This window comes from Augochlora pura, chromosome 3 (assembly GCF_028453695.1).
Source record: "Augochlora pura isolate Apur16 chromosome 3, APUR_v2.2.1, whole genome shotgun sequence".
In the NCBI taxonomy this organism is placed as follows: Eukaryota; Metazoa; Arthropoda; class Insecta; order Hymenoptera; family Halictidae; genus Augochlora; species Augochlora pura.
The window spans coordinates 12,908,704-12,930,403 of record NC_135774.1 but is presented as its reverse complement, the minus strand read 5'-3'; the positions used below and the strand labels follow the sequence as shown (position 1 = coordinate 12,930,403).

The following is a 21,700-nucleotide window of genomic DNA, read 5'->3' as shown; positions in this document are numbered from 1 at the left end:
ATAACACACTACCGGCCGTCTCTTCGAATGCGAACTGTGTCGTAACACGTGGCCGGTTGCCGCCAAATGGTCGCCGGACACAGTTCAACTAATTGTTAGCAGCGCGAAATGCTGGTCACGGGCCCGTCAATCCCTTCTCCGTGTCTCTAATGACAGCACCTGCTATGAGGAAGTACAAGGCCGTTGCGAACGTGACCTTTGTCCTCCATTCTTAACCGTGAACCGGTTGAAATTACTTGATACTACATATTTTTATTTAAATTTATAGACTCTAGAATTATTTAATTTAAAGGTAGATTAGGATTAGACTGCAATTGGATTTTACGCAAATTTTCAAGTTTATACATCGATTTAGTACTGAAACGATCTCTAAGATTTGTTATTCATGAATTATTAACCCTTTGCACTCGTGTGGTCACTCTGAGGCACCACTAAAATTGTTCTGTGGCCTACTAAAATAATTTTTATAGCAACAAAGTTCAATTTTGGATAAATTGTTGAAAATGAAAGTATTGGTATGAATCACAAAAGTTAATTTGGTATATATAAAATGCACTTCGTTACTTAAAATGGAAATACAGTACCCCAGAAAAATTATTTCAGGTTTACAGTTAAAATGGCTTCGAGTGCAAAGGGTTAAAATTAGATTACTTGAAAAATTACTTTGAACCTCGATTATACGAATTTATAATATCTGAATTCTTTATTTATTTTAATTTAGCAAACATATGCCAACATTGACAAACCTCCAATTTTAAAAATTCTCTCCAAGTAATAATTCCTCGCAATCCATACCCCAACTTATCAATAAATCAAAGCTGTGATTAAAGACGATCGTTTTAAAATTTAACATCTAGGAAGCCCTTTGTCACGATTGAAATCCAGCTCCCCGAATCGGACTCAATTTTCAAGAATCCGCGACTCCGCCGGCAAAATCGCTCGACCGCATTAATTCCGGTAAAAGTCGCGGCGCGATCAAGATTAATCTCGATTTGATCCCCGCGAATTTCCGCTGCTGAATAAAACGAAGATTAATCGGCGGGGCCGTCGCCGGCAGTCATCGTCAGCGTTCAACGCACGTAAAACACAATCGTGTTTTCTTCGAACAAGAGAGGCGTGTGTAGTTACACATCGCGCCGGTTTTAATCGGGAGTTTCGCGCGAACCGTTGCGGCGACCGGTAGCACAGGCTGTAAATGAATGGCCGGCAATTAATAATTCATCATCCGCCGGCGCGATTCCGTGCTGTAAGGCCACGCACACGCGTTCGTCTAAGAACGGGTAGCACCGCCGGCTCGCGGATACGCTCGCAAAGGACACGTGCCGTAACGCGTTCTTTCCGTCGACATGAGTTCCTTTTAATTAATGATAAGGACTTTGCATCCCGATTATTTTCGTTATTTTCTGTCGGCGGAGGTCGAAGTTGTTCGAGACTTTTAATTGAATTTTTCGAATACGGTTCAATGTTTGAGAGAATAATGTTTTATGTCAGTAATATTTTAAATAAATCTTTCGAATCTAATTTTAATCGAACAACATTTTTAGTACAGTTCATGAATAAAATTTTATCTCAATGATGTCTGGAATAAATAAAATAAATAATTTCTCGAATAAATATTTCGAATAAAATTTTAATCGAATACTATTTCAAATACAGTTTTCGAATAATATTTTATCTCAATAATATATTGAATAAATATTTCGAATTTGAATTTTATTCAAACACTTAGAATAATTCTTTCGAATGAAATCTTATTCGACCAACGTTTGCAATATAATTTTATCTAGATAACGTCTGAAATAAATTCCTCGAATAATCTCTTAAATCGCGAATTAAATATGGAATGATGTCCTAAAAAATTAAAAGAATTAACTAAAAATTACTATTATACTTCTATAAATTAAATAAAATTGTTAAAAAAGAAATAAATATTTCTGCAACTCCTATAACTTGCAACAAATGCAGACATTTATTTCGCTAAAAAATCCAAACTCCATAAATCATGTTAGATCGAATAAAATAATCGAATCAATCCAGTATAATAATAGATCCCTAATAAACGATCGACATTGTACAATAAAATTACAAACTACAGTCTCTCGCAATAATCATCCTGAACCGCACCGCTGCAACGGCGAGCTCGCTAAGACAAAGCCGGAACGCAATAACAAGTCGCCGATCAGGAGTTTAAAATACGAAACGATTCCGATAGTTCTGCAGTCTAATGCGCGAACTTCCCGGTGTATTTTAGGAAGAGAGATCTCGCGCGCTCGCGGTCCGAGGTTCGAACCCGCGTTACCAGGCAGCATTTTAAATCCCCGAGTTTATGACTCGCGCTAAGCTTCTTCACAAGTCCTGGGATTAGGACTCCTGCGGAGCTCGTGAAGCGCACAGTTTAGAGGTAAATAAGCTACTCGCGAAGCCGAATTTAGAACTCGTCGAGAGACCCTTGGGGTCTTCGAGTCGTGTGCACCTAACCAGTCCCTCCCACCCCCTCCCCTCCCCCGTTTGATCTTTTCAACCGCGGTGCTTTCTAATCTGAAAATTTAGGTTCGCGTAACGAGCCACGGCTTCGGAACTTGGGGGAACTCTTCGACCCGCAAGGTTTCGGGGGCATGTTAAGCTTGAATTTAGGGTCGAACCGAGAAACTTGCAATTAGTAGCTACGGAAGTTTTGAAAGGGGGAATTCAATGAACCTTGGACGTCGGTGTCCGAAGTTATGGCTGCGTGAATGCGTCGGGTCCTCAAAGCTTTTTAATTGAACTTGGAAGAAATTAGTTTGGAAGATATATCGCGGTAAAGTGCATAATTCATAGTTTATATGTATTAATTGATATGGAGATTTTTCGATGAGTTTGATATCGACTTTGTGATAAGTTAATTTACGGTGATTTGATACACGGTGATTTAATTCACGGTAATTTGATACAGTAATTTGATAAGTTATGCTCGAGGATTAGAGACGAAGTTATTAGAGTGTGTATTTTATGCATGTTAACGAACAGTGGTAAGCTGTGTTCGATGAATTTAAATGATTAGAAATTAAAGTGCATATTCATTGAATTTCAGTTTCTCAATTTATCTATTGTTTTGCATAAATGTTTGCAGTCTAGTAATCATTCATTTGTGAAAGTAACTATAATTTCACTTTGTACTTTATACAGTAAGAAAGTTAAATTTTATTGGATTCTATTTTAATATATAAATTAATATTATATATTAAATTAATATATGTGCACGAAGCTCTAAAAACTAGCACTGCATTGTACAAGTTTAATAACTACACTATGTATTGTAGCATAGAAATTATTTGCACCTAATTCGAGATACTGTAGATATATAAATTAATTCAGCTTTATATACATTAATTTATTTTCTTAGTGATTTTAATAAAATCGAAAATAGTGCCACAATATCTTCTGATTTCATAAATATTTCTACCACATCATATATGATCTCATAAATGCATGCTATTTTTTTCTCAGAAATGCGTAAAAATCAAAATAAAATAAAATAAAAATTATATTCACGAATTACAAAATTCTTTCTCTCTCTAATAATTTCAATAAATCAAATACATTGCACAAATATCCTCAAATCCTTTGACCATTTTCCTTATCCTAGATCTCATCTTCCACTTTTCCCCAATCGCACTAAACCCGCACCAACGCATCAACAAATCCACCGAGCTAGCGAAACTAACATTAACAACGGTGTTCTTCCGACATAACTGACCACCGCAAGAACGATGGGGCCAAGTTCGCAAGCGGTCGCTGCGCATCCCGCGGCAAGAAGTTCAACGCGTGCACCGTTGCTACGCGTCGGTCGGTCGGCGTTGCTCATCAGCGATCTAGTTGCCTCTCGCGGTGCATTTATGTAAATTTCCCGTGACATATGAGCCTATTATGCGGCCTGACCTCAGCTCCTAGCGGACTATTATTAGGCTACTGGAGCGATCCAGCCCCTGTACTCTTATTTAACACGGTTTCTGGCCGGCTTGTTCGCCGCAACCCAGCGCAACGAAAGAGAGAGAGAGAGAGAGAGAGAGAGAGAGAGAGAGAGAGAGAGAGAGAGAGAGAGAGCTCCATCTACACGTGCACCGGCGTACGTGATTAGTAATCGTTACGAGTGTCACGTATGATACCCCCGGTGAATGCATGCTGGCATACTTGACACCGAGTCGTTACCTAGAGCCACGTACTCTCTGTTTGCGGCTCGCGGCACGCGTCTTTTATTGCGATGAACGCTCGAATTACGTGATCGTCGCGGAACCAAGGATGATGATAGATTAGAGCTGAAAGCGGCCTGCATATTCTATTACACTGTTGCAATGTATGATTGGAATTGATGACGGCGCTGCTCGTTGCCGTTATAGTCGTCGACGAATTCAGGATAATCCTTCCCTCGGACGACGATCGGGGAAAATTATGGAGCAGTGTTCTTCGATTGGTTCGTGGACTCCTAGCGATTCGACGTCTTGCATAATTTACGGTGCAATAATTTACGGTGCAATAATCTACGGTGCAATTTGTAGATCGTTCGATGCGATTTTAATTTAGTTTCGAAGCAATTGGCGATTGCATTGCGAATCTCCAGTTGATATAAAAATGCGATGTATGGATTATGTAAAACAGAAGTTAAATAAATATAGTAAATAAGTGTAAGCAATATAGCAAATATGTGTAAGAAATAGAGTAAATAACTATAGGAAATATGGTAAATAAGTGTAAGAAATTTCTGTTCTATTTAATATATTTTTAAAAAATTCTGTCATTATTATGCAAAATAAGGATAATATAAGTAAGATGTTATTATTAAGTAAATAAGTATAAGAAATATAATAATTGCATCTCTGTTCTATTTAATATACATCTCTGCTCTATTCAATATATTATTTACAAATTCTGTTATTAATATGCAAAATAGGGGTTGCCTCCATTAATTACAATATGCATAAACTATATAGACAAATAATTTCGTTCTGAATAATTTTAATCAGTCACAAATAATCTAACACTATTTCCAAACACTAGAATTTATTTTTGCAAGCTTTCTCTGACAGAATAAAAATAATTTCAACTCTGCATCCCTTACAACCATGAAATAAATATTACAAATATTGTAACAAAGTGATCACAGCCGCTTCATTTGATGGCGTCGCCATTACAAATTCGCTAGGAAATCCCCAGGTGCGAAAATCCATTATCCGCGCGCGAAATCGAGATCCGCCGAGATCGATCGACGCTGCGATCTACAGTTTCGTAAGCCTATTAGCGGTCTATCCCGTACTGACGGATTGCGTTACAGATTCGACGACAGATACCGGCACGGAAAGGAAGACGCGGCGGTGTTCTAAACAGAGCGATCCGATTATCGAAAATCGTGGCGCGCGTGATTCACCAACGGCAAATCCAGATCGCTGTTGTATCTCGTCGCGCTCGCATACACAGAGGAGACAGAGACAGAGGACCGCGCTGGTCTGAGCGTGTCCCGGCTATTTCTACTGTCGGCCAGTGACGAGGACAGAACGAAAAGTTGGTCAGACCACCGTTGGCAAGTGGTGGTGGTATTCCTAGGTGGCCGTATCTGGGACAAGGACGCGTGCACGAATCGTGCGTAAGGTGAACGAATATGCGTGCGTTCCCTCGTCGTTCCCCACCCGGCGAGATGCACGGGGAAGACGAAACACTGTGGGAACCGGATCCTAATCGTCTGTCGTCGATACAAATGCGCGCAGCTGCGTCGCCGCCGCGAAATCGATGCAATATTTCAACGGCGAATCGCGCCGCGCGCCTCGATGTGTTTCTTTTCCATTGCATCCCGCGTTCCTCTCTTCCACGCTAGCGTAATTTGTTTCGCGGCTTTCGCTGATTCCTCTTTTTTTGTTTTTATTTCCATGCTGACAGAAGTTTGATTCATGCTGGTTTGCGGTACCCAGAAATATTGGCTGCACCGCATTTTTCAATCTACGATTCGGCTTCTTTCCTTCCTGTTGCGATTGTCCGCGCCGTGAAACAAGATGTCCGACGCGCGAATCGAGGCGGTATTTTTGACAGTAACTAAGGGATTGTTTGGTGAATTTTTCAATGAAACTGTTGACGTGATTTGTAGGGTTTGGGGCGGTTCTGGAATTTTTTGGGAGAATTTGTGGCGATTGAAATGAAAGAAAGAATTTGTGAAATGGGGTGAGTGATAATTTATGTGGTTTATATGGTTTATGTGGTCATTTATGCAGTAATTTGTATAGTAATTTGTGTAATAATTGATCTAATAATCTATCTAATAATTTATCTAGTAATTTGCATAATAATTGATCGAATAATTTATGTAATAAATATTATACAATTTAAGTACATAGCTATTAACACTGATATAACATGAAGTGATAATAATCATACTCTTTTTACCTGCACTGTATTCATAACATAAAGCATATGAAAATCATAGTAAATCAAATTATTCATAAATATCACAACCTAAACAATATTGCTCTCGTATCCACCAAATTTACTCATTAAAATTATTAAAATTGCCATTATAATCTCTAATCATGTTCAAACTAGAAAATCTACGCAACACTCAAAAGTTAATTGTTAAATTCAAATTTTTACAACGAATTAAGGAAATCCTAATTCCTGTGAAATTTTACACAAATCGATTCGATAAAGGAAAATGAATTATGGCATCGATATCGAACAACTGAATAAACATTATCCATCGTCCAGATATCGAGAAAAAATATCAGGTTTATGATATGGAAAGGAAACATTGGTCGCGTTTTCAATGATACATAAACTGACGGCGTCCTGGAAGACGGGAATGATGAGAGCATTAAATTACATTCAACAGCCGGAACAAAGGGGATGAAAATTTATTGGAAAATTTCCTGGATGCCCGTAGGTGATTGAACGCTTCATCGAATCGACGTTCACTTTTCCAACCTCGGTTTTCCATTCACTAAAAAACACTGATTCGCTTTTATATTGATATAGAGGGTGGAATTAGAGCAATTAATATTTTCTCTTTTTCTTTTAATATTGAATGAGGTACTGTTATTAATGATTGAGATTTTATTTAATGCGTAAGTTGACAATGACAGCGCATAGTCTCTTTTTAATTGTAGTGGTGAAGCAAGTTGAATTATTATTATTGTTACCTAGTTTATGGGATACAATAAATTATTTATAAAATTGATACCAATATTAATACTAATATAAGATTAACACTATTACAGTTTTTCAAATATCACAGTCAGTCAAATATAGATGACACTAATTTCTGACCAGCTTGGAAATTCATTTTTATTATAACATATTCAAACAAATTAAAATTGACTAGAATGTTTAGACTGCGAAAGAGTTCTAATGCCATCCCGTATGATAAATATTAACTTTCTAGTTTCGCTTTAATTAATTAAATTGCATTAACTACGTGAGAATTATAGTGGCCGATTTTGGGCACTGAACATATTAAATGCAACTAATTAATAATAAACAGGAAAATGCACCTTTTTAAAATAATAAAAAATAAAGCAAGTAAACGCAGAGGTAACTAATTAACCCAATGCATTTTCATAGTAAAGGAACTGATTTTTCAAATATTTTAATATATTATTGAATAAGTAGTTTAGCTTTTTCGTTAATTTAACCCAAATAAAAGCGAATTTCGCGATTTCTCGACGACGAAAACGCTTTGCCAAGCTTCGCTACGCTTTGTCACTCTTTGCATCAAGAAACAACTTTGATAACAGTCGGCTCGTCCGATCGACTACCTTTTCCTTTTCGTCTGGCGTGCCGGATTCTGGGCAAATGGGCCGCGTTCGACGATGGGAATTATTTTTATCCCCGCCGCCGCCGCTGTTAGGAAACAAAGCGGGGCTCTCTGCACGGTGACTCTCTCTCTCTCTAAAAAAAAAAATCGTTTCCACGGCTCGACCCCCGGAGCCTTTTGTTCGGCCGCTGTCGAAGAAGAAATTGCACGGCAGAATGAGAAGAGAAAACGGTCGGTGTGGTGCGCGCGCGCGCGCCAGATAGAGAGAAGGGGGTGACGACAGAGACAACAGGCCATTGTCTTGTCGCTCGGTCGTACGTCTTCCTGCTGTTACGTCACCATTGTTTACTCTAACCCCGACGATTCCTTTGCCGCTCTTTTTTTTTTTTATTTCGTCATTTCGATACCCATTGTGCAATCGATGCGCCGTTTCGCGGCCGAGTTCAACGACGCCGGGAATGATGACCCCTTCTTTGGATCGCGGTTGTCCTATGACGACACATTTCTATTGTTTTTCTAGTTTCGTTGTTGTATTTTCGATTAATTATTTTGTGATAGATGAAATAGAATATTTGAGAGAATATTAGCCTTTTTATTTCGTTTGCTATTTTACTCTATATTGAAATTTTTGAAAAAATTTGTTTTTACGTTGTTTAAGAAATAATTCTTTCAGATATTGTATAAAAATTCAAGTGGCTTTGTAGAATTTTATAAAAATTATTTCGTAAATTAGAAATGCCTATAGGGTGTTCTTTTCGAAATTTCAAATGTCTACAAAAGGAAGACATTTTTGAGAGAAATATTGAATACTAAAATCACTCGATTTCGAGGGAAGAATAAAACTTTTCTATTTTCTATTTCTATTCATTTCTAGCTTCTAGTTTATATTCTTTTTAAAAGGAGAAGTCTTTATGAAGCAATTTTTTAAATAGTATAATGAACCTAACGCCTTGAACGATCTCAAAAATAAATCCTTGCAATAAAGCACACAACATTGGACTTAGCTATATTTCTTCCTTTAAATTCATCCATGCAGCAATATTCTACTGTTCGCAGTCGTGACGCGATCATAAGTTCCTGCACCCCGACACACGCATTCCACTTTCACGAAGCCAAGGTACAAAATTATTAGAGCCGACGGAAACTATTTAACGTCGTGTCGCGCGGACGACGAACCGACGGCTAACCCGTTGCGAAACGTCGTCGATTTTCGCAAGATGCAAATCACCGGATCGGTAAAAAAACCCGCGTCGAAATGTTCGACAACGAGATAGCTCCGTCGGATCGCGAGCCGCGGTTTCTAAAGGATGGCAAAGGTCAAGCCCGCGCGACGTTCAGCGACAAATTGAAAGCGGTCCGCTTCGGCCTAACATGGGCAACGGTGTGCTCGCGTGGAATCGCGTACAGAGTGTGCACCATCGAAGAAATATTACCATCGTGGTACACGGCTTTAGATGGCCGGGAAACCGACCGGCCGACGGGGACTAGAAATCGCCGTGGAAAGCGGCCGTAATTATGACATTCTGGTTGACAATATCGACGGGCCGTTCGCCCGGTGAAATCTTTCGCGCCGCGAACGGAAGCTGACCGTATCCGCGAGATCCATATACGGCACGATTTTCCAAAGACCCACGCCGACACTTTCCAAGAACAGACTTTCCTCGGCTGAATACGGGCTGCTCGCGCGGTGCAGCGAGCTCCAAGTTTCCGATTTTGGTCCACGGGCCGCTCGGTTCGTTTCTTTGAATTGTAACTCGACAATTTTTCTCGCGACGCATTGTGGATTTTAAGATCGGAGCTTTCTCTTTACGACCATGTCGCGTATCTTGGTCTACGATCTTTACTTTTCGATTTAGGAGCTTTAGGAAACGTCGATGCTCATAATTTAAGCGTTATATGAGACACGCGACGCTGCATGCATGTTTAGCTCACAAATCGATTAGGAAAAATCGTAAATCAATTTTTTAAACATCGTTGTAAAGAGCAGACTTTAGGCTATAAAATCGTGGAAGTTTTATTTAGAAGACAAATTTTTTAACGTTTTTAGAGACGTTTCAATTTATACAATTTCTGCGTTATTGTAGAGAGACTTTATGTGACTTTAATTGTTTATTTATTATATTGCATAAAAATATTTTAGAGGATAAATGTAATGGCGTTTGAAAGTGGAGAATTCAAGCTTTAGAACCAGTCGATATTCGTCGCTGTGCGATTTTCTTTAATAAAGTTATACTGCTTCAAACATCGACAATTTACAGAAATCGCGATTATACTGACATAATCGAACTGTATAGCACGTTAGTTATTGAAATAGCCGATTAGAAGATTAAAAAAGACATATAAGTAGTTTAACGACTGACCAGTCGGCGTCGTGGCGAGGTTTCCTAAGGCCGCCGTCGTTCAGCCCCTTATTCGACACTTGGAACCAACTCGGATGCCGCGATCGGATTGCACAAACGTAGTCTGATATATGGCGGAAACAATATGTTCGCCGCGGCGGGTCCGACCGTAAACGTAAACACAGAATCTCCGCGCACAATTGGCCGTCCGTGGATCGGGAGAGATCGGTCTGGTCGACGTGGTCGGCGTCGAATCGCGCGAAAACTATTAAACTCGGCCCCGTCCCTACGCGTCCCGACGCCAAGAATAGAACCTAAGTCCGCCCCACCATCGGAACCACCTTCTCGCGCTCTGGCTCTATAGATTTTCGTCCCTCTTACACGAAACTCGGAGCGCTAATTATGGCGGCTAACGAGACTCCACGAATCCCTGAACTCGATTCGAAAAAATGGAATTTGTGTTCAATAGTTTTAAATCGAGAATTTCAAAATCCAGATTAAACTGTATTTAAATACTTAATTAACTTAAATATTTAATACCTTTTACCAGTGCTCTACAATATTCTTTTTTATTATTAGCAAGAAGTTTAAATTTGATTATTGAGCTTCTAATAACTAATTTCAATTTTGGTGAAATACATAATTAACTTAATTAACTTAAAAACTCAATACTTGTTACTAGTGTTCTAAAATAATTTCTTTTGTTATTAGTACAAAGTTTAAATTTAAATATTGAAAACTTCTATTAACTAATTTTAATTTTGGTTAAAATTTATGAGAGAATTACTATGTCTAGAAATATGTTGAAAAATAAATTAAACAAAATTGGTAAATAAAGCTATTTGAAAGCTTAATCTAAATTATATTAAATACTAATGGCATTTGCAGGAAGAATAGTAATTTATGATCTATTTAATAAATACCATTTATGGAAGTTAAAAAGGAAATAAAAACGATAAAAAGCCGAATTTATTCTTTAATTTTATCTTTATCAAATGTCGCTCGATCAATTTAATCGGAAATTTACTGTGGCGATAACACTATACTTCGCGCGCGAGTCAAACGAAGCGGAATCACAGTGGTCCGAGTCGATTATTAATCGGTTGACTTTCCATCAGTTTTTCGCTCGATATTCACCGCCTTTCCGCGCCGTGGTTTTATCGCGTGCGCGCAGATGCGCTGAAAGGGAATCGTTTTCTATAAATTCGAGAGGAATCCGAGCGGAAGGCGTTTAACGATCGTTTCCTCTTCCGCGTAGCCCCGCCGTGAAACGATACCGAGATCGATGCGTCCGTCTCTTTCGAAGACGAAAACGCCTCGGCCACGGCCTCGCCGAGTGAAATATACGCGCGTGGAAAGAAACGTTATGAAGAGAAAAATGAAGACGGCCGAAAGGGAGACCTCGTAAAAATCGCGGCGGAAAAGATAGCGAGAGATCGCCGAATCTCTGCCTTTCTCTGCGGTCGATCCTGAAGCGGAGGATTTCCAAGCTTTTAGATATAGTTTTGGAATCATTGTTACGTTAATATTTGAGCACTTATAAAATGCAATAATTTTTTTAAAATTGAACGAAATTATTTCAAGTTGTTCGAAATGTTAATAGGGTCTATTATACAATGTTTAAAATATTTCCCTTAAATTTTCCGTTTCTATTACCAGGAATGCCAAAAATATACGTCTTTTAATTATTTTATTCGAATCGGTAAGGAAAAGTTAATTATTTTATTTGAACCTGTAAGGAAAATTTAATTATTTTATTTTAACCTACAAGGAAAATTTAATTAATGCGCTTTGCAGATCTCTATGACTTATTACGTATGCATATTGATACCTAATACAAAAAACAATTTTTGTTACTTTATCGAACCAACAGCAATTTTTTAAAAAATATTCATAGACACTGCCTAATATTCTCTCTGACATCAAAAAATATAAAAGCAATTTCGTCGACTTTTAAATAAATTACTGAGAGATGTCTCATCGTTCAAAGGCTGCTAAGGAGGGCCTAATAATATTGAAAGCGATCTTTCAGCAGTATCCCTCTTAAAGCAGAGGATTCACTTGCATCTAAAAGTGATTAAGTAATGCCTGGGAGCTGTCTTAAAATATTTGAAGCACGTCTCAGATGTTTTGACTTCTAGAGACACTTGAGAAGGAATTTTAAAAGGAGTCTAATATTGAAAGCAACCTTTCAACGTAACCCCTGCAAAGCAGATGATCTAGCAGACTTTAAAGTTTATCTAGTAGCTGTAACTATTTTGAAACATTCGCAGGAAACATTTTCACGTTTAAAAGCTCGACGAAAAGAATTTTTAAAGAGGTCTAAATGTTAATCCCTTCACTTTTGCTACTTTAACGAGTATGATGGACGTTTCTAGCTATAACCTGTTGAGCATGAATGTCGTTCTTTTCGTTTAACCATTTGCACTCGAGGTTACTTTAACTGTAAATCTGAAATAATTTTCCTGGCTCGGTAGTATTTTTATTCTGTGCAAGAAAGTGCAGTTTTATGCACATGGAATTAATTCTTGTGACTCGTGTTAATTGTTTCACTGTTTAACGATCTTTTAAATTTAAGATTTGTTGTTATCAAAATTATTTTGGGGCGCGATAGAACAATTTTAAGGTTGATACATTATTTATCAATAATGATGTTATAATTCACAATTAAAATTCTTCTTTTATTTATTAAAATGTGGCGTATGATTTTCTTCGAGGAAGTGATTTTGCCATGAGAAGAAGGAGTTAAAAAATTTATTTAACAAACTTGGATATGAGATATCGAGTTCTAATATAGAATACAATTTTCTACAATGTCCAAATTATATTCTCAAATTTTTTAATTTCAATATTATTGTTAATTTTTTAATGACAGCTGTTTGAAATCCAAAAACCATTGTCACGAATTATCAATGAAAATTGCTTAAATTCCTCTAAATACAGTAAAATAATTAACTAGTAAACCTCCTTAAAGGAACAATATTACTTCTAACTAAAATTCCATTCACCCTGTCACTAAATAAATTTATTATTATAATTATTACTATTATTATTATCATTATTAATATCCAAGCTCCAAAGTAACTGAAAATAGATAAAACTCCTCTACGATCGCGCTAATAAAATCACGAATCCACGGTACCGTGAAGAAAACGCAACGGCGTAGAATAGAGACTATCCTCGAGCCCCGATGAATATCCCGGGGGATGCTAAAGCGATCTAAAAGCGACCGAGAAAATGAACTGAATTCAGCCCGAAGAAATCCGTGGAATGTGTTCGCGTGACGCTCGACGGAGTCGGCATCTTAATTGAATCGGTGATTACCGTATCCCGTCGGTGTCTTTTCAGGCGGGACATCCAGGCCGGCGGGAAAGGGTGCGCAGGAAGAATAGCGGAAGATAAGGGATGCAGGGGTACGGGGGAAATGAAAGGGGACAGGCGGTAATAATCGCCCGCGGCGCGAAAAACACTGTTCCAAAGAGCTCGGGTCGCGCCGTTTCCGCCCGGAGCCGCTTGATTCAAGGGGCGTGCTCTTAATTTTAGATTTCCACGTCGCCGTAAGGCTGCATAACCCCTTTTCCTTCCCCCTTCGTCACCACCCCCGGGGTTGGCTACGAGAAATTGATAGAGCAAACGTAATAAAAGTTTGCGAGGGGTCCGGCGCGGAGCCGATAGCCGGAAAACAAATCCTGAAGAGTGCTTAGCGCCCCGGGAGATAAAAACGCCACTGTTGAATCCGGGGAAGAGAGACTTCCGGTGAATGGGCCACTTCCACGGGAAATAAATACTGCCCGGAACTCTGCTCGAGGTAAATATCATCCCCTTTTCGATCATCTCGAAAACAAGCCGCGAACCGGCGACGCTTCCCTTTCGACGCGACGGAGGAATTGTCGAAGTAAATAAAAATGTGGCGCACGGCTCGAGATGCCAGTCACGTGATCGGCGATATTTCAGTCGCCAGAGAATCACTATCATAGAAAACTATTACTATTATAGAAAACTATTACTATTACACAAAACTATTACTATTATATATTAATAATTAGGCTGTCGATTTTTATAGAAAATAATAGCTGATTATATTTGTAATTTCTTTCTACGATTAATTATTTTAATAAGTTAAAATGAATGCATCGGTGTTCTTCTGCTTTAAATCGTGTCTAGCTATTATTGTTATAAATATATCAAATTTATTAAAATCTATTAATGTAGTGATAAGAAAAATTGTGTAATTAGGAAAATTAATTTTACAAGTCATAAGTATTGTGTTCAAGGTTATGTCTATATTAAAATCTATTAATCTAGTAATAAGGAAAATTCTATAACTGAGAAAATAAATTTTAAAAGTCATAAGTACTGCATTCAAATATATATAAATCAATTATAGTATACACGAATTAATTGACATCTAATTCACGACTGAACAATTCAATGAACAGACATTTTTCAAAATCTGCGAAACAATGTCTCGACACGTGAAAATTGCATAAACTCGTTGGTCCCCAAGGAGCCCTGAAACTTCTCCGGAACTGCGTTCGAAGTAGATAGTCTTCGCCGAAATAAATAGAGAAGCCCGAGAGAACCCTGTCCGTAGCCGCCGTAAAAAATATTGCCGCGTCCGCGATGATTTACGAAACGACACAGTAGAGAATGGGGGGAATTCCTCGAGGGACGACTTTTTCCCCCGCCCGGAAACTTTTTATCGGGGTACCCCCTGTAAAAATGTGTAAGAGGCGCGAACTGTGTTCGAAGACGTAATAAGAAATACCGACGGTTCTCAATGGCACGGGTAACGACTTCGTGAACAACGAAGACTCATTAGGCGAGGAGAGTTCTACCGGCTCGTTTCCCGCACGGGAAACTTTTCCGGGCGGCCGGAAGAGCGCGTAGCTCGTCGGCTTGTTAAAGTCGATCGCTCGTGAAGAACGCGCCGCCCGTGGAATCTTATTTTCTATCGCGTGGGCGCGGCGTGTGTGGGTTCACCCCGAGATGTGCACCGGCGATCACGGATCGAGCTCGTTATACTTCCTAGTTGCGAGAGGCAAATTGCGAGACAACGTTCCTGGAAGATCGTTTCGTGGTCGAACGTGCCCGGGAAGTGGAAACTGACGTTCATGGTCAGACGAGGCGTACATTTGCACTTTAATTGCTCTTCAAGTGACCGTACTGCGATCGTACTGTTTCTTAGTGTAAATTGAATGGAAGGACGATGATCGTGAGAATTTATTTTCTTTTCAGTTTTTTCGAATAGTTGACGATAATAATTATTATAAACTTTTCTCGATAGTGAGAAACAATGTTCCTTATCGTATTTTCTTTTATGTTAGATAAGTGAAAGGAGAATGTCTATGGAAAATTAAATCTTAATGGAATTTGTTAAGAATATAGGGAATATTAACTAAGATCAGAGTATTTGCAAGTAGGAGACAATGGAGTTTATTTAATGTTCCTGAAAAATTATTCTATCAATTAGTCATGGAAGTAGAAAATATCATTCACAGTCTGCCTAATCTGCAACACACGAGTCTCTAGAAATAGTACGTATCGAGGTAATAAAATAAAAAATAGTAATCAAATAAAATCTAATATAATTCTTCTGACTTCTAGTATTTCTATTTTATATGACAAAATTCATTCTATGCATATAAAATTGAGTCTCCAGACTCAAATAATAATTACATGTTCAACAAATTTTTAAATCTAAGTTTGGACTCCAGCGAAACAGTTTTGATAACTCCGAACAACGAAGCAATACCCTAACAATTATTTCTCCTCGTTAAGCAACAATAACGCGACCGTGTCGCTGGGCAACAGTTAAAACAAAGTTGTTGCAACAGCGCCGGAAGGTGTATCCAGAATCGGCGGTAGCCCATTTCCCGTAAACACGCAAAGTTGCCGAGCGCGACGGTGATTGCGCGAGCCCGATGGGGCGATTCGTGATAGTCCGGCCGACCATAATCGCGGCTGGGTAGTCGTTGCCACGATTTCCCCGGGCCGAATTCCGGACCTACGTTAAACGAAATGTAGCGAACGGTCGCGCCCACGCGCGCGTCTCCTTGCGCCGTTCGGTTCGCCGAACCGTTACGAACATTCGGCACGGTTGCGTCACCGCGACGACGCGGTCCGTCAAAAGCCGAGGGGGGGGAAAAAAAAGAAACGGACGGCCGACGAGGCTTCGATTCAATTCGTTTCGTTAACGACCGGCCCGTGCTTCCAATAAAGCTTCTGACCCAAATTGGCCGCGATAGTTCGTGCCGCATCGATGTACCTCGATCGGGTGATCCAAGGATGGGTGGAACACGGTGAAAATAGACAACATTGTGATTAAGGGCTTTCAACAAATTTTGTGGACCTTGAATTAGGTGTGGAATTACTGTGATTGGAGGAGGATAGTTTAGGGGTTGATTTTATAGCGTTGCATTTGTTAAACACTTTCTGGAATTAATAGGGGATGGAGAATATTTTATTAGAATTGTAGGGGCTTTAATTCTGTGAGGCGTGGTAGGATTAAAAATGTCCCACCTTTCTAATGTACGGTAATGCATAGTTGGACATTTTTAGATCCACCTCGTGATATCGCAATACATGCATTTTTGCTCTGTTCATTCCTAAACCTGCATTGCACGGCGAGACTATTTATGACTCATTATTTAACAACAAATTTAATTGAATTATTATTTGTTCATACTCTTATATCGTTTCAGTAAATAGATACTAGTTTTGTTTAATTAAAAACGCTATGGTAGTCCATTTATTTTCTGAAATTCTGTGCTTCGAAAAATTAAATGATGATGGATTTTTCAGTAATATATTTTACAAATTCTATGTTTAAAATTAATAGGGGGTTGAAATATATTTTATAAAAATTGTCGAAACCTTAAATTATTTACGGAATGATTGTTTAAAAATTATGAAAAACGATGTCTTCGTAGTTCGAATCTTCAGTATTAAATTTATCTCATGACATATCCTTCCTTAAAAATAAATATAGAGAATGGCAATATTTTATAAAAATATTACAAAAATTGTAAATAATTTACAAGATTCTTCTAACGGCGAGGAAATTTTTTAAACATTGTTTTTCTAGTGTTATATACACCAAATGACATATTCCTCCTTTTAATTAAGGGGGGGCTAGAGAACATTTTTAAAAGCGTAAAGACAGACATTATTTATAGTCTCTGAATGTGATAAAAATTGTAGAGACCTCGACTAATCTACTTTCAGTACACTTTCAGGATTCATTTTCCCAGGAGCGCTTCAAAGCGGCAGAGAGAAAGCGAGAATATGAGGAACCGGCGATAATTAACGACACGTTCGCTAGAATAGAATCGAGTCTACGGCGATCCGCGAGAAAATAGGGAAGAGAGGGCCCGCATATGGGTGGCGAGAGATGGGTTGGGCCGATTGCACGTCGAACGGATTGACCGCCGACGATGACCTCTTGGGTGTGACCGAATCGAAATCAATTCCGACGAGCCTTTTTCCAGGACAGAAAGAACGGAAACTATCGCTGTCAGCCGGTATACCTGGATTGTACCTAGGGAACGCGAGCTATTCTTCCTGGTATCGACAAGCCGCGTCAAGAATCGACGTCTGTTTTTCGTTTCTGATTTTTATTTCCGACACTCGCTGCCAGAATTGTCCGATGCTATTGTGTTTGATGGGCCCCGTGAAAGCTGTACGATCGCGAAGTATGATTCGCGAAGATCACCAAGAACATAGACTGTAGATGGTACATAAAATATACTTACAAAATATGGTTATACAAATTTATTATTTACAATAATTACAGAATCGAAGAGATTGCTTGTAGTATAAGGAATATGGAACGCAGATGATTCTGTTAATGATTAGACTATTTTGGAAAATAATATTAAATTAAATATGATATTAAATCATAGGAAATAAACTTGTTTAGTTCGTTTGCATCTATTATAATATAAATAGTAGAAAATGTAAAGTATGTACAAAGTAGATGATAGAATAGAATAATTCAGAAAAGTACAAATAAATATTAAAACCACAAAGGAGAAACTATAATAAATGGTCAGACATCTCAGATAATTATTCAACATAAAATTAATTATTTGACAGCAAGTGGAAGAAAACCAAATTAAAAGCTCTATTAATCAACAGGATAATAAATAAATCGACTATTAAACCTTTCAAACAGCTCGTGAAAAATAAAATGTAATAATTTAAAAAAATACAAGTAAATAATAAAACCACAAAGTAGATAATCCAGTAAATGGCCAGACACCCCGAAGAATAGTTCACGAAATGAATCGTTCGGCCAATGAACAGAAAACGGATTCATTCCCCGTTTCCCCATCTATACAGTCCTTTGCCGCGAAATTTTCCGTAACGCGTCGCCCAGAAGCGTGAAAACCGCCATAAATCTGGCGCGTCGTAGCGCGTAAACAGTTCCACGCGGCGTCCTTTAAAGATGACCATCAAGCATATAGAGTTGCAGGGTGGTTTTGATAGGGAGTAGTAGCCCGGGGCAAATCGAACGCTAGAAGCGGCGGCCTCTCTTCTCGGAGCTTCGGACCTTGCGCGCCCATCGACCTTTGATCTATTTCCGGCGTGTCGCCGCGATAAACCGGCTCCGGGCCAGGACGTATTTCCGGCGGCGTTAGTCAGCCGGTTCTGAACGCGCCGCGCGTTGAACCACCGGATTTTCAACCCCCCCTCTGGCGCAACCCTTCCGCGCGCCGTTCCTGTATTTCTGACCGGTTCACACCGACGGATCGAGGTTAATTGGCTACCATTAGGACGTGAATTAGCGCGAATTAGTCCCGGACGCCGTCTACGCTCGAGTTTCGAGCTATCAGTTAATTAATCGCGTACGCGCGCGAACTTAAGCCGCGGCGAGGAAAAATGAAGCCCCCGCGGACCCCGCAGAAAGCTCTCTCGGACTCGACGGGACCACGGCCCGCCATTAATCTTCGTCGAGCGTCGTTTCACCAACCGGGCGCCTCCGGTATATCCATTATGATGGTCGGACACGGAGGGCTAACGTGGAAATCACCGCGATTCCGCCGCCGCGCCGTTTCGTTCCTTTTCGGCGGTCCACCGATTCATCATCGTCAGGACGAACCACCTCCAACGCTGACCTCCCCTCCCGGTAACCCGATCTAATACGACGACGTAGCAATTGCACCAAATTGGACGGTCGCGTTGTAATCTACGCTAATCTAAGTTAATCGAGCGCCTCCTTCGGACCGCGGACTCCCAGAAGCGATTATTAATGGAACGAGCTTCTTGAAATTCTTCGGGCGGTGGGACGACGTGGAACAATGTGTACCGTCGATCGAGAATCGCAGGTGATCGATGGCGAACGTGACGTAGAACAGGGAGCGATTGATTATAATTTATGAGCGTTCGCAATTTATACAAAAATTGCTGGAAATCTGGAAATAGGGAGTTCTTGTCATTTTAAGCAACTTTTTATTTAGCAGAAATGCAATTCGCGGCTTTGTTTACGAGTTATTAGTGAAAAATGGTGACCAATGAGAGGGGAGCTCAGCTGACGCAAAGCGGTAGAATCAATCGTCAGTCGAGCTTGTCTCTTATTGGTCACCATTTTTCACTAATAACTCATAAACAAAGCCATGGATTGCATTTTTCGTAAGGAAAAAGTTGCTTCAAACGGCCCTATAATAATTTATCAATGATAAATTATTCACATAAAAAATTTGTTTACTCTATCAGTAACTAGAATTTTGATATAGTAGTTAACATAGAGCATTGCGTTTCTAGGACAGGTGCTACCAACTGGTAGCTTCTAATCACTGCACATTAACTACTAGTGTATCTGCCAAACAAAGTGTCGATTGACCTATTGTTGTCCACTGGTCGTGATTGCCATAGACACGAGATATCTGACGTCTAAAGCTGTTAAGTCAATCGTGGTCTAGTACCCTGTGTTACACAAGATGACATAACATCTCGCACTCGAGGGACAGGTGCTACTTAGTACATATAAAGTAACACCTTCCAGACAGTGCACATCAGCTATAAAGTATCCGACAATCAAAGGTGTTGATTAACCTATCACCGTCTACCAATCGCAATTAACACCGATACGAAGCTGTTAAATCTGTCACAGTACCTCATAGGACCTTGTTGTAACGGATGACAAAAAATCTTGTACTCAAGGGACAGGTGCTATTTAGCAGGTGCTAACTGACAGTTTCTATTTAGTGCACAGCAACTGAAATGTATCTACTACCAAAGTGTCAGTTAACTTATTATTGTCATTAAGTATTACATTTGTGGAGCAGGTGTTGCTGGAAAGGTACCAGTAGTTTCTAAATTGCAGGTATTGCGAAAAATAAGTATATTAAATAGTGAATAGATTGTAAATATATTTATCTTTTTATGTCACACATAATTTGGTAAATTAACTTCACTTGAAATAGAATTTTAGATATATATGTAAAGAATTTATAGAAAAAGAACTGTATAATATTCATAAGTAATTACTATTTCAGAAAAAAAAGTTTATTCGCCAAATTCTGTATTACACAAAAAGATGAAGATATTTATACTTCACTTACTATTTAATATATTATCTATTTTCTTATGTATATATAATACACATTTCAATAATCAAAAAACTGAATTTCGCTATATCAAAAGCATATTATTTCTTCCATATCAGAAAGCTAAATTGCATCCAGCATATATAGGCACCCTCGGTCTCTGACGACCGCAATGGGATAAGCGCCTATAAGATCTCTCAATAAAATTTTTAAGCACCTATTGGCTCTTAATAATATTTCGATGTGCCGATAGCTCTCTGAGTAAAATTACTAAGCGCCTATAGGCTTTTTCAGTAAAATTTCTTAGCGCTTATAAACTCTCTTGATAAAATTTCTAAGCGCCTATAGGTTCTCTGAAAAAAATTTCCAAGCGCCTATTGACTCTCTCAATAAAATGTCTAAGCGCCCACAGGCTTTCACAGTAGCCAAAAGAGGTTAACTCCGACTCCATGCCGAATGAAAAACCTTACTCACCGTCGTCGCTGATTTCGAGATTCGTGTAGCTGTCCCAGTGCAGGATGGGATCGTGATGAGCCGAGGTGTGCGGCACAGCGGGCGTAGGCGCCGGAATAGGGCCGTCCTGGCGTTTAGCGTCCGTGGCGAAGTAAAGGGTGACCACGCTGTCTGGCGGGCATCTGGGATCGTCGCAGGCGACGTCCAGCTCCGAACGGGGGAAGGACACCACATTCTCCGTGATCACGCACGTATGGAACTGTGCGGGAACAAACGAGTCTCTCTGAGACCGATCGCGATACAAACGTGTAACGATCGCGTTTTACGTAATCGCGATGCCCCGAGCGGTCTCACCGTGTAACGAGACACGGAAAGCAGATACCATCTCGGTAATTACATGGCTCTCGGGATTCTGGACCGATTGACGGTTCTCGTACGACGCTGCCGCTCGATTCATAAAATGCCTGGCGACGTCGCGGGAAAAGAAATCGGTCCGGAAAAAATACGGATCACTGATCGGAACGCGTTCGTTCGCGGTGAACGTGTACCGGGACCCGAGGAATTGTCGAGCGGAGATGGAGGAATTC

The 21,700-nt window shown here is 39.4% G+C and overlaps 1 protein-coding gene across 10 annotated transcripts in view; it reads right to left on the bottom strand.

The window, feature by feature from the left end:
* The window catches only part of By (focal adhesion protein tensin), a 303,833-nt gene that overhangs the window by 42,643 nt on the left and 239,490 nt on the right, over positions 1–21,700 (bottom strand). For all 10 annotated transcript variants that reach the window (XM_078177339.1, XM_078177341.1, XM_078177345.1 and 7 more), the window contains one exon: positions 21,135–21,372. In XM_078177339.1, coding sequence (XP_078033465.1) covers positions 21,135–21,372 — 238 coding nt within the window. The remainder of the gene's footprint in view (positions 1–21,134; positions 21,373–21,700) is intronic.